This window comes from Zea mays, chromosome 4, assembly GCF_902167145.1.
Source record: "Zea mays cultivar B73 chromosome 4, Zm-B73-REFERENCE-NAM-5.0, whole genome shotgun sequence".
Taxonomy (NCBI): domain Eukaryota; kingdom Viridiplantae; phylum Streptophyta; class Magnoliopsida; order Poales; family Poaceae; genus Zea; species Zea mays.
This window is the reverse complement of record NC_050099.1, coordinates 157,762,771-157,776,362: the sequence shown is the minus strand read 5'-3', so window position 1 is coordinate 157,776,362 and position 13,592 is coordinate 157,762,771. Positions and strand designations below refer to the sequence as shown.

The 13,592-nt window shown below is 47.5% G+C and overlaps 1 protein-coding gene across 1 annotated transcript; it reads left to right on the top strand.

Moving 5' to 3' along the window:
• The first annotated feature begins 6,306 nt into the window (after window positions 1-6,306).
• On the top strand, window positions 6,307-8,951 carry LOC103653871 (VAN3-binding protein). The gene is made up of 3 exons (XM_008680682.4): window positions 6,307-7,636; window positions 7,732-8,275; window positions 8,364-8,951. Exons 1-3 carry the CDS (start codon window positions 7,256-7,258, stop codon window positions 8,720-8,722), a joined length of 1,284 nt encoding a protein of 427 aa, XP_008678904.1. The 5' UTR covers window positions 6,307-7,255; the 3' UTR covers window positions 8,723-8,951.
• The last annotated feature ends 4,641 nt before the right edge of the window (window positions 8,952-13,592 follow it).

Sequence of the window (13,592 nt, the reverse complement as noted above, 5' to 3'; positions counted from 1 at the left end):
TGTGAGTGATCAAGAGTGCTCAAGGAATGCTGGGATATCTCCTCCATGCGCCTAGGGGTCCCTTTTATAGCCCCAAGGCAGCTAGGAGCCGTTGAGAATAAATCTGGAAGGCCATCCTTGCCTTCTGTCGTCGGGCGCACCGGACACTGTCCGGTGCCCGATTTCTTTCCTTAACAGGCGCAGCCGACCGTTGCCAACCGTTGCAGATCTGGCGCACCGGACAGTCCGGTGCCTCCTTCCGACCGTTGGCCAGACCACGTGTCGCGCGCAGATTCCGCGGCCGACCGTTGGCTCGGCCGACCGTTGGCTCGGCCGACCGTTGGCTCACCGGACAGTCCGGTGCACACCGGACAGTCCGGTGAATTTTAGCCGTACGCCGTCGGCAAATTCCCGAGAGCGGCGTCTTCAGGTCGAGGCAGCCTGGCGCACCGGACACTGTCCGGTGCACCACCGGACAGTCCGGTGCCCCAGACCGAAACAGCCTGTTGGCTGTACACAGCCAACATTTTCCTCTTCTTCTTCTCTCTGTTTCTAACACTTAGACAAATATATTAGTACACAAAACCAATGTACCAAGGCTTAGAAACATACCTTTACTTGTGATTTGCACCTTGTTTATCCATGGGCATAGATTCACCTTTAAGCACTTGCGTTGGCACTTAATCACCAAAATACTTAGAAATGGCCCAAAGGCACATTTCCCTTTCAGGTACAATAGCACATCTCATGATCTGAAAGAATCAAATGACTATGATTCCATTATATTGAATTTCTTCAATATACGTTGGATATAGACAACTTTGTATCTAAGATACTCAAGATAGTTTAGTTTGAATTGAAAATCTCTTTCAATTCATATCCTCTATCTCGAACTCCGTCGATAAGTAATGTATGTTTAAAATATGTTGCACATATTTACACTGAACATACCATACTTTGTGTATACTTTCAGAAAGAAGGATTCACTAGGTCGAATGTACCATATTTGACCAAGATGCTCTAAGTCACAAAGACTTCCCAAGCATTGCAAATTTGTGATTGGTGATTATGTATTTGGAATCCTTCAAGACTCCATAAATACCATAATTCAGTGACCACATATGCATATGTTGTCACTACATCTATCAACTGCACAGATAAATGATTTACTGCCCATATTATTGTATCGGAATTTAACTACTCACAGTAGAGGAGAATTTATAGCATTAAAATAATGCTTGGGTTTGCGTATAAACCCAGTTGCTACTAGCCATGCTTTCTCACCACCTCATTGTTTCCAAGTCCATGAAAACAAACTTGTATCCACAGTAAGATACCTTGAAGTGAAAATAAGTTAACACTTCTTTCCAGTGAGCAAGGCTATCTCTGCAACATTGTATCACTCAACAAGATCCAGTTTGAGCATACTCGTGCTCTGCTATGGCCATAGTCTTTTGGATCACTTGGAGTGCATATACAATTGCTGAGATGTATGTGTCGACACTTGTAGCTTTTAAATAACACAATTCTCTAGTTGACATGAAGTCATTTTTATGTACCCTTATGATTCCTCGTGAAATCCCAAAACGAGAATCAAGGGCTTCCGATAACCTAGCCTCATCAGTGCGCACTGAGCTAGGTTGTGAATGTCTTCCATTCACAGGATAATCCATATCCTCTAGGTGTCTACCAACACTAGGTTGGTTACCAACGAATAGTTGGTCTGCATTTACTATCTCAGAAGGCCTAGCCTTCAGCTGCTTGCAAGCATCTTAATCCAAAATTGTGACCATACTTCTCCCCCTCTTATTTACAACAACGTTGCAATAGGGAGTTTAGTGGTGTTCTATTTAACCACTCTTTCTGGCACTTCCACATAGGATTAATTTGAGTGACACCTCATAGTAAATGCACATGGTAGTTAATTTGCAACTTCTTGCAAATCATTCGAACCCAAAGGTTCTGTTTTAGTACGTGATCCTGAGCCTGAATGCTTACTACATTCATTATAATTTCCTGGCATTCATTTTTGGTACTTGAAATCTCCCCCTAATGCCTGGAAAAGCTCATGATTCAAGCAAGCGTACGGGCCATAAATAGATTCTCAAGAAGAGATTCTAAAACTTAATGATCGACGGAGAATAAATTCTCACATAGATCCCCAGCTTTCTGTGTGCCCATATATGTACGCTGCGGTGGTGAGATTGGGAACATACCCAATGTACGCATGGGAAATCTTTCACGGATTTTCACGTACTAAAAACCATAGGGGAACTTGTACATGCAGTACATGCAGTTAATCACAAGTCAGGAGCGTGCAAAACTTCCTGACTCCAACCATAACCAGTTGGAAATGACAATTCATTACTGATGGTCATTAATGATCTGAAATTTTCGAATCTATCACAGATTCATCATATCCTTTATGGATATCATTCTGAATACCAAGACAAACAATCACCATTGTAAGCACATTTGGTAAACTCAGTAGTGTGGAGGCTAATGTGCTCAAGCTTGAGACATTATTGCTTAATGGTCATGTGTTGTCCGAAGGACACACTTGAGGTCATCATATAGATGCACCAAAGAACCATATAAAGCCTTCAATGTCCATACAATCTATGTAATGGACCACACTCGTTCCTTTGAAACAATTCAAAGAACTTAACCAATTCAGATCAGATTTTAAGATAAGAGGGACTTAAAATCTCATTTCCGATGATACTCATCAAGTATCCATCTTATGGGAAAAACATGACCAATAGAATTGTTCATAACTTTTCATTTCATCCCAACAATGGGATGACCAATTCAATCTTACCCAGCATGGTAAGTATCATCACGTGAAAAGTTATAACATATGCAACATTTTTGTATGTGAGGATGTATGTAGAATACAGTCCATAAGAAATGTTTCTGAGAAACATATGCAATATCCATCACTATCACCTTGTGTTTCCACATGATAGAAATTATATGGATATCTCTATAATATGGTAAGATAACAATTAGGATGTATCAACACATCCTTGATACTTCCAATACCAAAGGGGATATGATAATAACATATCATGATATCGCGCGAAGCGATTGTTAAAATATTCTTTCCTCTTTCCAAAGGAATATGAGAATATTTTGTTTCCCCACTTATAGAGTTTGTGGCTCAATTCTCCACATTGCATGTTTCTTCCTCAATTGGAAGAATCCCTGTACAAGTTTGCACAACTCAATTCAATGAGTCTTCAACTCCCTTGATGAGTTGGTTCAACTCTAATCGATGAGTTTGTTCAACTCAAATCACATGAGTGATCAACTCCAATCGATGAGTTTGTTTAACTCAAATTCATATGAGTTTTTTTTACACTCAAATCACATGAGTGTGTTCAACTCATACCGCATGAGTTGAACCTATCACAACATCAATTATGAGATTATACCAAATCTCATGCATCATTTAAATATTACTCAAAAGCAAATCATCTAACAAAGTGGTCTTCTCTTAGAAAAATAAGTGTTGTTACATGATTAGTCCAAATCATGAATTACACAACTAACCACTATTATCATGTCAGATGGAAGATTGAAGTACACTTCATATCTTAGCTTTCATGAGTAGTATGCATCTATTGGAATTTCATATACAAGATTAGATGCTTAGGCATACAACACTATACCACGTATAGTGTAATGATAAAAGAGTTTGTCACACTCATTGCCCTTCCCTTTTTAATGTGCTTATATATTTGCTTTCAAGCAAAATATATGAATACAAAGTGTTAGTCTACAACATAATATAGACACATACTCATAAGTTCACAAGTCTTATGATTTTCTTTGCTATTCATTTTGAGCTTGCACATCAAGCCACAAAAGCACATTTGTTCTTTTCATAAGAACCGCAAGAGACAGGGAGCATCTCACTTCCTCCAAAATAAAGAAGTGAATCCCATATTATGCAAAAATGATCTTGGTATCCGATGAACATTTAGGATAATTAATCCCATTAGGCGAGTTCATCAAACTCTATTAAATAATTATCCTCCAAATGGCTTAACCATTTTTATCTTTTGTTGCAACTTTGCCTAAAATATATCATATCTTTATATGTTGGAGAATTCCAGGTATCACATAAAGTGTACCAAAGATTTTTGAAAATTGGTGTACACAACGTAGATAATCTCCATGTAATGAAACAATGGAGTAGATCTGCCAGTAGTGGGCAAAACTTTTGCTGCCTGAAAGCATGGTCTCTAGGCTGATATATTCAAGGAACATACCGCAGCCAATGCTTAGGACTCCACTACCCTGTGCTTGACCAAAATTTCAAAAATAAAATGGAAATCACCATAAAGGTGAATAACCAACATCACATCTCCAACATATCTACTTGGGTGAACACATAGGTAATCATCATAACCATATGATGTAGACTTCTTACTGATGGGCAAATAACATTTTGCTGTCTAAAAGCTTGGTCTCAGGGCAAATAAATTCCAAGAACTTATTGCAACCAAAGCCTAGATCTCCATCATGTGTTGAATAATCCCAAGTTCAAGATATGTGTCATATTTTACAAGAATTCATCGTATAATTAAGTAGAACTTAATTAAAAGAATTCTTTTAGCAGTCACCATGACTGCAGCGTCCAGCCTGGCTCCATAGCCCGCGACGCCTGCTTGGTCCGTGATCTTTTTGGGTTAGCACGTATAGATAATCATCTCGAAAGATGTAGACCTCATAGTGATAGGCATTTCAAATGCGGCCTAAAGCACGGTCTCTGGGCTACTAAACTCTATAAAGAATTTAGCGCAGCCAGTGCTTAGGACTCTATCACCCTATGCTTTTCCAAAAATGCAATATCATTTTGCATGAGGACCATTAATTTCGACTTAATTATGTGCTATGTTTTCCATGCAAACATAAAAAAATGCAAAAACAAAAGCAAGTCAAAAATATGTGAATTATAAATGTAAATAAAAATATAATTCACTTAACAAGTCTGCATATTCATAATAAAAACAGACAACTATGTATAATACATAGAATAATTTGCAGTCTAAATGTCGAATTTAGACGCACTAACATAAGTTAGAATTGAAATTACATATAAAACTTAGTCTTATACTAAAATCCAGGATTTAAAATGGTAAAATAGACCATTCTAGACCCTCGAAAACAGCCCAGGCGGCCTACCAGCGGACCAGGCAGCGGCCTACACGCCGGCCCAGCCTGGCTGGCCTGCCCAGACGGCCCACCAGGGGCCCAAAACGCCTATATCAGTTGGGGGCGGCTAGGGTTTCCAACCCTAACCGCCCCTTAGCCGCCGCAGCCGCCAGGGACCAAGTCCCAGCCGCCACCATGGGGAGCCGCACTAGGGGGGGGGGGCTGCTCCCTGCGCGCCTCGTCCGAGGCCGGACAGCGCCGCCGAGGGGGGCCGCGCCGAGCTCCGAGCCGCCTCGGTGGGCAGAGCGCCATGTGCCTGCCGGTCGTGCCCTGCCCGCACAGGAGCCGGGCCGGTCGCGCTGTGGCCTACCACCGGCGGACGTCGAGGAGCCCGCGCCGGGGGCCGCTCCAACCAGCCACGTCAGGCCGTCCTTGCCGGGACCCGGCCGAGACCGCTTCGGGGCTGTGCGCCGCGCGCCCGGTGGCCAGCGCCCGAGCCGCCGGGGGCCGGACGCTCCCGCCTGGGGCTCGCCCCACGCGCGCGCCCTTGACCGCGCCGTTGAGGCCGACGTCCGAGGGCTCATGCTCGAGTCGCAAAGGCCGGCGTCCGCGCCTACGGCCGGGTCGCGTCTGAGCGCGCTTGCGGCGGAGCGCTCGGGCAGGCTAGGCCGCCCATGCCCTGCCCGCATCTGCCAGGGCTAAGGCTGAGGCCGGCCACGCCCTGGAGTGCCCTCGCCTGAGCCGCGATGCATCGGCCAGGGAGCCGGGTGGCCGCCGTCGCCGGTTCCACTTGCCCTCGCCAGCCGTTCTCTGGCCGGCAGGAAGCCGCGCCCCTGCGCCGGGGTCGAGGAGCGCCCGCGCCTAGTTGACGGCGTCCGTGCCCCGTGGCTGGGTCGCGCTTGCGCCCGATCCAAGCCCGCGCCGGGACGCATGGTTGCCGGGGCCGGACCGCGCCCGCTGGCTGCGCGAGGCCGGGCAGTGCACTGCTCGTGCCCATGCCGGGGCCGAGCAGGGCTGCCTGCGCGCGCCTGGCCATGCCGTCGCGGTGCCTTCCCGCGTGGTACAGTTGTGGCCACCAGCGGCATAAAATTTCACAAAGACAGCGAAGTAGAAAGGAATGGTAGGTTCCATACCTACAACCTTGTCCAATCGTGAGTGATCTGTTGTCCTCTTCTCTGATTTCGCAAGCAGTGCTGATAACGTGTTAAAGTATACTCAGTGGTAACGAGATTGAGAGAGAGACAAATGACAACGATCAGTCTTTATTGCAGGGGAACACTGGATTATATACAGACTGCAGGAGTACTCCTCCAAGGGGTGCGACCCTTGGGTAGTAACTCATCGGATGGGTTTGATCACATGTGAATGTTTCGCAACACAGGCCTTAGGAAGTGTCAAATCACAAATGATCGTTCCAGGTAAGCATGCTTTTTTTAAGTAGTTAATAGACCGCCCGTCACTATGACCATGGATCTGTTAACTGTTAACACAGTGCGGCATGTTTATAGCATCTCTGAATGACCGCATCTGTCTGTGATTAAGGCAATGTCTTGAATCTCCCCTTCCCAAGTCTCTTCCATCTTTTGCCAGTGTCAGTGTGATGTGCTCTCGCAGTGCACGCGTGGTAAATTTCACCAGATGTCCACCGATCCGCACCCCAGGTCCAGACGTCCTGACCCGTTATTGCTCCGACAAGCTCGGCGTGAGATCCACCGGTATGAATAAAATTAGCACGGAATGTACACTGGCAGGCTCACGAGCCCGAGGAGAGTTCATCCCCTAGCGTACGTTTTATATGCCGCGGCGCCGACAGACCCCGACGTGCCTGTCCCCCCCGCGCGCCGTCCCACCCCGCCGGTGCAGTGTACGTGCGCGCGCGGGCGGCGATGGCCGCTCCGCAAGCAACGCAGCACTGTCTACGTGTCGCTCGACCTGCGCGACAGCGGCGTCAGAGACCGAAGCCTTGGAATGTTTCCGGCCGTCCACGCAGCGTTTCCCCCGTGCTCCGTGTATGTCTGCCTCCCTCCCCCGCTCCGCGCGGGCGAGCTGAGCGCCTGAGCCCCATAATAAATAGGCGGCCAGCCACGTAGCAGCACCGGCCGGACGCGACGCAATGCAACACGAAGAAGTGTGCGATACTACTACCTGCGGTGAAGGCAATGGTCGAGGAGGTGAGGAAGAACTCGAGATGGAGGGGCACTCGTTGATGAGGATGAAGAGGAGGGATCACTTGCTGCTCACTGACGGCGCCGGCGCCGGCGCCGGGGCGGGGCCTCTTGCGGTGCAGACGCCGATGGAGCCCATGGAGTTCCTGTCGCGGTCGTGGAGCGTGTCGGCGTCGGAGATCTCCAAGGTGCTGGCTGGCGGCGTCGGCGGGAGGCGGAGCTCCAACTTCGTCGTCGACCGCCTGTCCGGGATGCTCATGCCGGAGACGCTCGCGCTCGCAGCCTCCTCCTCCTCCGCCGGCACCAACAACATCAGCCCCCGCAAGCGCGTAAGCATCGATCGATCTCGTCCAATCTCACTGCGCGTCTCTGCAATGCTGGCGCGGCTGAATCTCTAACGGACTGTTGCGCGGCCGGTCTGCAGACCCTCAGGAGCAGGAGCGCGATCTCCGCGCACCAGGTCCACCACACGGTCCACGCGATCGGCAAGTGGTTCCACCACTGGGACGCGGGCAGCAGCAAGGTGGACAAGGCCCGCGCCGAGCGGGCGCGCGTGCACGCCGCGGTCTCCGTGGCGAGCGTGGCGGCCGCGGTCGCCGCCGTGGCCGTGGCCGCGGGCGCGAGCCCCGAGGTGGACGTCACCGACGACGGCGCCAGGATGGGGAGCGCGCTGGCGTCCGCGACGCAGCTGCTGGCGTCGCACTGCGTCGAGGCCGCCGAGCTCGCGGGGGCCGACCACGACCAGGTGGCGTCCGCCGTGGAGACCGCGGTCGACGTGCGGAGCCCAGGGGATCTGCTCACCCTCACCGCCGCAGCGGCCACAGCTCTCAGAGGGGCCGCGGCGATGCGGCACAGGGCGCAGCGGGAGGCGAGGAGCAGGGCGGCCGTAGCGCCGTACGACAAGGCCTGCAGCTACCGCGCGGACGTCTGGTGCAAGGAAGGCGCGCTCCTCAAACGCAACCGCAAAGGCAAGCGTTCCGTGCTTGTTCGCCACGCCCGGCTTTGGGCTGGAACCTGAATCTGAACCGAACCCGACTGCTATATTTTCCACCACAGGCGCTCTGCACTGGAAGCAGGTGGCCGTGTACATCAGCAAGAAGTCGCAGGTGATAGTGAAGCTGAAGAGCAAGCACATCGGCGGCGCCTTCTCCAAGAAGAAGAAAGGCGTCGTCTACGGCGTCTACGACGACATCCCGGCGTGGCCGGCGCGCGAGGGCGTCGCCGCGCAAAGCTCGGCGCCGGAGACGTGCCACTTCGGGCTGAGGACGGCGCATGGCCTGCTCGAGTTCCAGTGCGAAAGCAGGGCACAGAGGCGGGACTGGGTGGAGGCGGTGAAGGACCTGATCCGGCAGGTGGCCGGCGGGACTGCTCTGCTCGAGCACTCCTTCGAGTCGCTAAGGCTGAGCGCGTCTTGATTTAAGTTTGGCCGTGTAGTCTGGCATGTAAATCCGCCTCCATTTGTCCAATCGGTAGGGAGAAATCGAGGTGCAAATTTGCAGAATAATGTGCAGAGATGTAGTTTTTTGCTTTTTCCTGGGAAGGTAATATGAAGCGCTTAGAGTGCTGGTGTATGTAACGACGTGTGTCTCAAAACTATCTCACCTTGTTTAACTTGAAAATAGCAAGCCAACTTAAAAGAGAGAGCCACCCATCAGACTAGTTTTTTTGGGGGTGATTGGACATTTTGCTTAGTTGGGTGTGCTTAATAAACTGTAGGATTCCAGACAACCCTAATTTGTTAGACATCGGCCAACCCTGGGCTGGATGTATCATCTTTTTTTCAAAAAGTATTTATTTGCGTTAAACAACCTTGTGAGTCGAAAGATATGCTCCATTTAATCTAGTGCTTATAGTCACGAAATCCCCTGGTGGAGTCATGAAGTTGTCTTGGTCGTTCCTATACGCCTCGGGTGTGATCCCTTATTGATTTTGGATCCATGTGAAAGTAGACGAAGAAACATTTCCAACAAGTGTTTATTTTGCATTAAACAACCTTGGGAGTTGAAAGATATGCCCTCTTAAACATACACTTGTTGCAGTTACGAACTCCTCTCGAGTGCAACAAGTTTTATTGCTTTGTTGTATTCTCCACTCCAAGATGGTTCAACTTCCAAACAACTAAGCATAATAAAGTTATCATAAGGCTTTAGTAACTCATTTAGAGAAGAATTAACTTTAACAATAAGGAACGAGTTCACCTGATAATTAAGTTTACAAACATGGGCTCATTGGTCCTTGGTTAAATGGTGAAGGGGTCACTGGTGTGGTTGTATCGATGGCAACGATGTCCTCACCATCCCCCTTCTTGTGATAGAGTCGTCCTCGACTCTATCGTGTACTCCTCACCCAAGTATGATTTCAAATCTGATGACATGGTTGCCTAGGTGAGGATGTTGGAAATATCATTATTTGGTCCTCAATCAACTTCTTTGTTCTTCAATGACTTTCTTGTACGCGCAACACATTTCTTGATCCATGTAAGAAGTTCTACCAATAAAAACATACACACTTTACAACGCAATACCAATTCTTCAAATATATCGAATGTAGTCACAATATGGAAGAGTTTCACCTTTGTAATATGAGCTATTAACATGGTCATATCTGAGTCGGTAATGTTCTCATCAGTCTCCCCTTCTTGACAACAAACTGTCCTCGATTTTGCATAATGATTGATGTTCATGACTAAGGTTTTATCAAGGTATTTCAAATATAAACTTGAAACTTGTACTAAAGTACATGGAAACAAGAATTTCTTTTCTTCTCGAGAACATACCAATATCTTATTTGCACAGTATGAAGAAACGACATATCTCGGTGAAATATAAATTCTATGCACAAGAAATTGTCCTATATTGTTGTACTTGCCAGCAATGTGAAATATAGCATGAGAAAGGCAAGGTATAGTTGATCTATCAAATAAAATATTTTCTAAATTATCGAGCTCAAAAAGATCATCAAACTCAATATAGCCACAAGTATTTAAAGAAGAGAGCAACTTTAGTTCTTCAGTTTCATTTGCGATGCAAACGACATGTTCCTTTTTAGCCAAAATGTTTGGTTCAATATCAGATGTAACATGTTCATTTACTAGTTGTTTCATGAATATAATTGAATTATACCACAACTCTTCGCTATCACAAGGATCAGCAAACAATACTTCTTGTGATGACGGAAAAACAACATCAAGAAGGATTAGGGTGAGCCAATCCACCCTTCCTCCATCGGACTAGTCTTTTAGAGGTGATTGGGCTTTTCCCTGAGTTGGGTGTGCTTAATAAACTGTTGGGCTCCGGACAAACCTAATTTGTTGGGCCTCGGCCAACCCCACCTGGATTGAGTGTATAAGAGATAGGATTAGGGTTTCAAAAAAACATGGTACCAAGGCCATAAAGATTTGAAGGATAATTTGATTGCAAGTTTGGCTTTTATCAAGAGGAGAAAAGGTGGGGGAGAATGAGCCGATGTGGATGCGGTCCAAAGCAAGGAATGACGAAAAAGGAATAAACCCGTCAGCAATAATGGAGAATGAATTTAGGGCCCCCATGTGTTGATATGGGCTTTGCCCAATTGATGTTAGTTTTAACCAGCATATTAAAAAAAAAGGCAAGAGTGAGGAGTCAAGATGAGTTTGGTTAGAATTAAGATTTTACCTGGATAAACATCATGCGTTTTGATTTGACCAAAGTGATGGTACAGTTACCTAAGAGAAAAGAGATACAACGATTACTTATCTAGCATGGATTTTGGGCTTCCGAATCAACTAAATAAAAAAGGATTAGGAGCTCAGAATGAGGTGAAAAAGGGAGAAAAAAGAGAGAACACGACTAGTTAGGGTTTTAAAGAATGTGAGTTTGAGTGTTTGGCAAGAAGACCCATCAAGGCTCAAAGGTGTATTGTTTATAAGGAGTTCATCGTGATAAAAAAACCGCGAGAGGTTTGATTTGGATCGAATCCTAGCTAGGTGCCCTTAGGAAAACTCTAAATTTGTTTTTAATACATAAACAGTGTGCAAAGACATGGAATGCAACACACTATTAAACTAAATTTGAAAAAACTTTATAATTTGACCTTTTCACTGTATAAATCATTGGCATCTTAACTAACAAGATAACGATAACTTTGGCATCTTTTAGACGTCAGGCTAAAAGCCGCAACGAGAACAGAACTACAGAGAAGTGCCAAGCCAAAGCAACGATTACAAGTTGGCGGAGCCGTGGATCGTGGCGGCCTCGGCAGCCGCTAGCCACCGTGGTGGCCCGTGGCCGCAGGATGCGGGTGAATGAAGAGGTGCAGGCGTTGGCAGTTGCGTCATCCGGCGGTAATCGTGCGATGTCTTCTTGCCGGCCGCTAGCTCGATGGGACTAGACTAGAGCTCCGATCCGCCGCTACGCCACGCCTCGTGGACCATTGCTTTACTCTACCGTCCGGTGTTTGGGGCCGGCTGCCGTTCGTCGGGGAGGACGAGACGAGCACAACGGATAGCTGGCTGGCTGGCTGCTGCGAGCTTCACTCCCGGCCTGTGCCTGCCTGTCGCTGTCTCCCTGATTCCCTGACTGACACCCGGCGCACGCTTCGTCCCGCCGGGTTCTCGCCGCGCCTGGCGTGCACCAGAACGCGTGCGGCTTCGAAGCACCGCATGCAGCACGCGTTCCGTTCCGCTCCGCTCCATCACCATGCACGCATGTCGCGTTACGATTCCGACGTGCGGCGCGTCGTGGCGTGAAGACACCAGTTATTATTAGTTAACACGTCGTGGCCGGCATGCATGCGGGAGCCGCGACTCTGGTTTTGAATCCGTCGCGGCTGGCTGGCTGGCTGGCATCAGGCAGAAAGAACCGCAAGGGGTATTTTTCCGTGCACCGGGTATGCTTGGTTTGACGCACGTGTCGTATTCGCAACGGGTTTGACAGCATCCCGAGCTGCGAATCACCACCGTGCCGGACAGAGTGGCGTGTGCGAACTCTGAAAGCAACGGCGAGCGGCGTGCTGACGCCTGACGGCTGCGTGGCGTGCACCAGCGCGCCACCGTACATACCTGGGATATGGTTTGCCTCCTTGGGTGGGAGCCGTGTTTGGCTCTTTGTGGCGCAGCATCTTACCTTACGGCTGGGACCAGAAGCGGAGAAAGCAACACGATGGAAAACCGTAGCGGAAGCTCCATGGTTTTGAATTTTTTTTCCAAGCCTTTTTCTGCATGCTACTACTTCGATGCGGAAGCATTAGCTAAAAATGTGTGTTGTGAATACTGAGTCATCTTTTTTTGTTAAACAAACAAATGTTGCTCATCTTCCAACGTCCACGCTGCCCATTCATCGTCATATCTGATGCTGGCATTCATCGTCATATCTGATGTTGGCATGTCGTCCTCTTGAGTACTCCTTCTGTTTCTTTTTAGTTGTCGCTGAATAGGAACGAAAAAGAAACGGAAGGAGTACCTCTCTAACCATCACTTGATATGCAGTAACTTCGAGGCTCCACTCCAAAAAAGATGACACAACAACTATTGTTGTTTTAGTCGCTGCCACCGTCGTATGCACTACTCGCGTATACATGGCTGGCCGGGCGGGCGTGCCTGCAGCCATGACGCTTGGACCTAGCTTTCTTGCTAGCGATGGCATACTGTCGAATTAGCTCGTTTGAGAGGCTAATGCAGCGTCCCTCTTGTAATGTTGTTAAAGCCATCATACTCTTACACGTTTTTAGATGTAGATATTGAATTATGGAATTGAGAATTGGATGATTGTCTAACGAATTCATAGTTGGAATTAAAGCTCAATTCCTCCGTATTAGACTGCAGCTAGAAGTTGCCTCTCACAGTTCAGAGGCAAGACCCCTCTATATTGGTCGTAATTGCAATTCTAGTTACATCCAAGCAACACATTTTGTATCGCAACACATTTACTAAACAAATTTAGTGCTGGATCTAATTTTATTCTAAAGCCTCCAATATCTATATCCACCTTATAGAATCTCTAAGTTGACAATTGTTTCAACCAAACGACTTTCAACTTTTTCACATTCGCCAGCTCGTTATAGCTTTCTCATAGCTCATGGCTAGAATTAGTTTTTTTAGAAATCTAAAGCTGAATCAAACACACCCTCAAGTAAAGTATTTTCTATGGAAGGTTCCTGATACAGTTCATGAAGTTGGTTAGCCTCCAAAATTGAGAGAATCAAGGCAACTTTGAGATAATAAACGTGTGAGAATCTAACTATAGCACCTCTTGATGTAATCGCTTTACTAGGGCCATATTTGTTTCAGCTTTTATCCACCAGAATCTA

Bases quoted from the DNA above. Each gene is read 5' to 3' on its own strand.
- LOC103653871 (XM_008680682.4), top strand. From the start codon at position 7,256: ATGCAACACGAAGAAGTGTGCGATACTACTACCTGCGGTGAAGGCAAT. The intron at 7,637-7,731 runs GTAAGCATCGAT...GCCGGTCTGCAG, and splicing joins ACATCAGCCCCCGCAAGCGC to ACCCTCAGGAGCAGGAGCGC. The intron at 8,276-8,363 runs GCAAGCGTTCCG...TTTCCACCACAG, and splicing joins CCTCAAACGCAACCGCAAAG to GCGCTCTGCACTGGAAGCAG.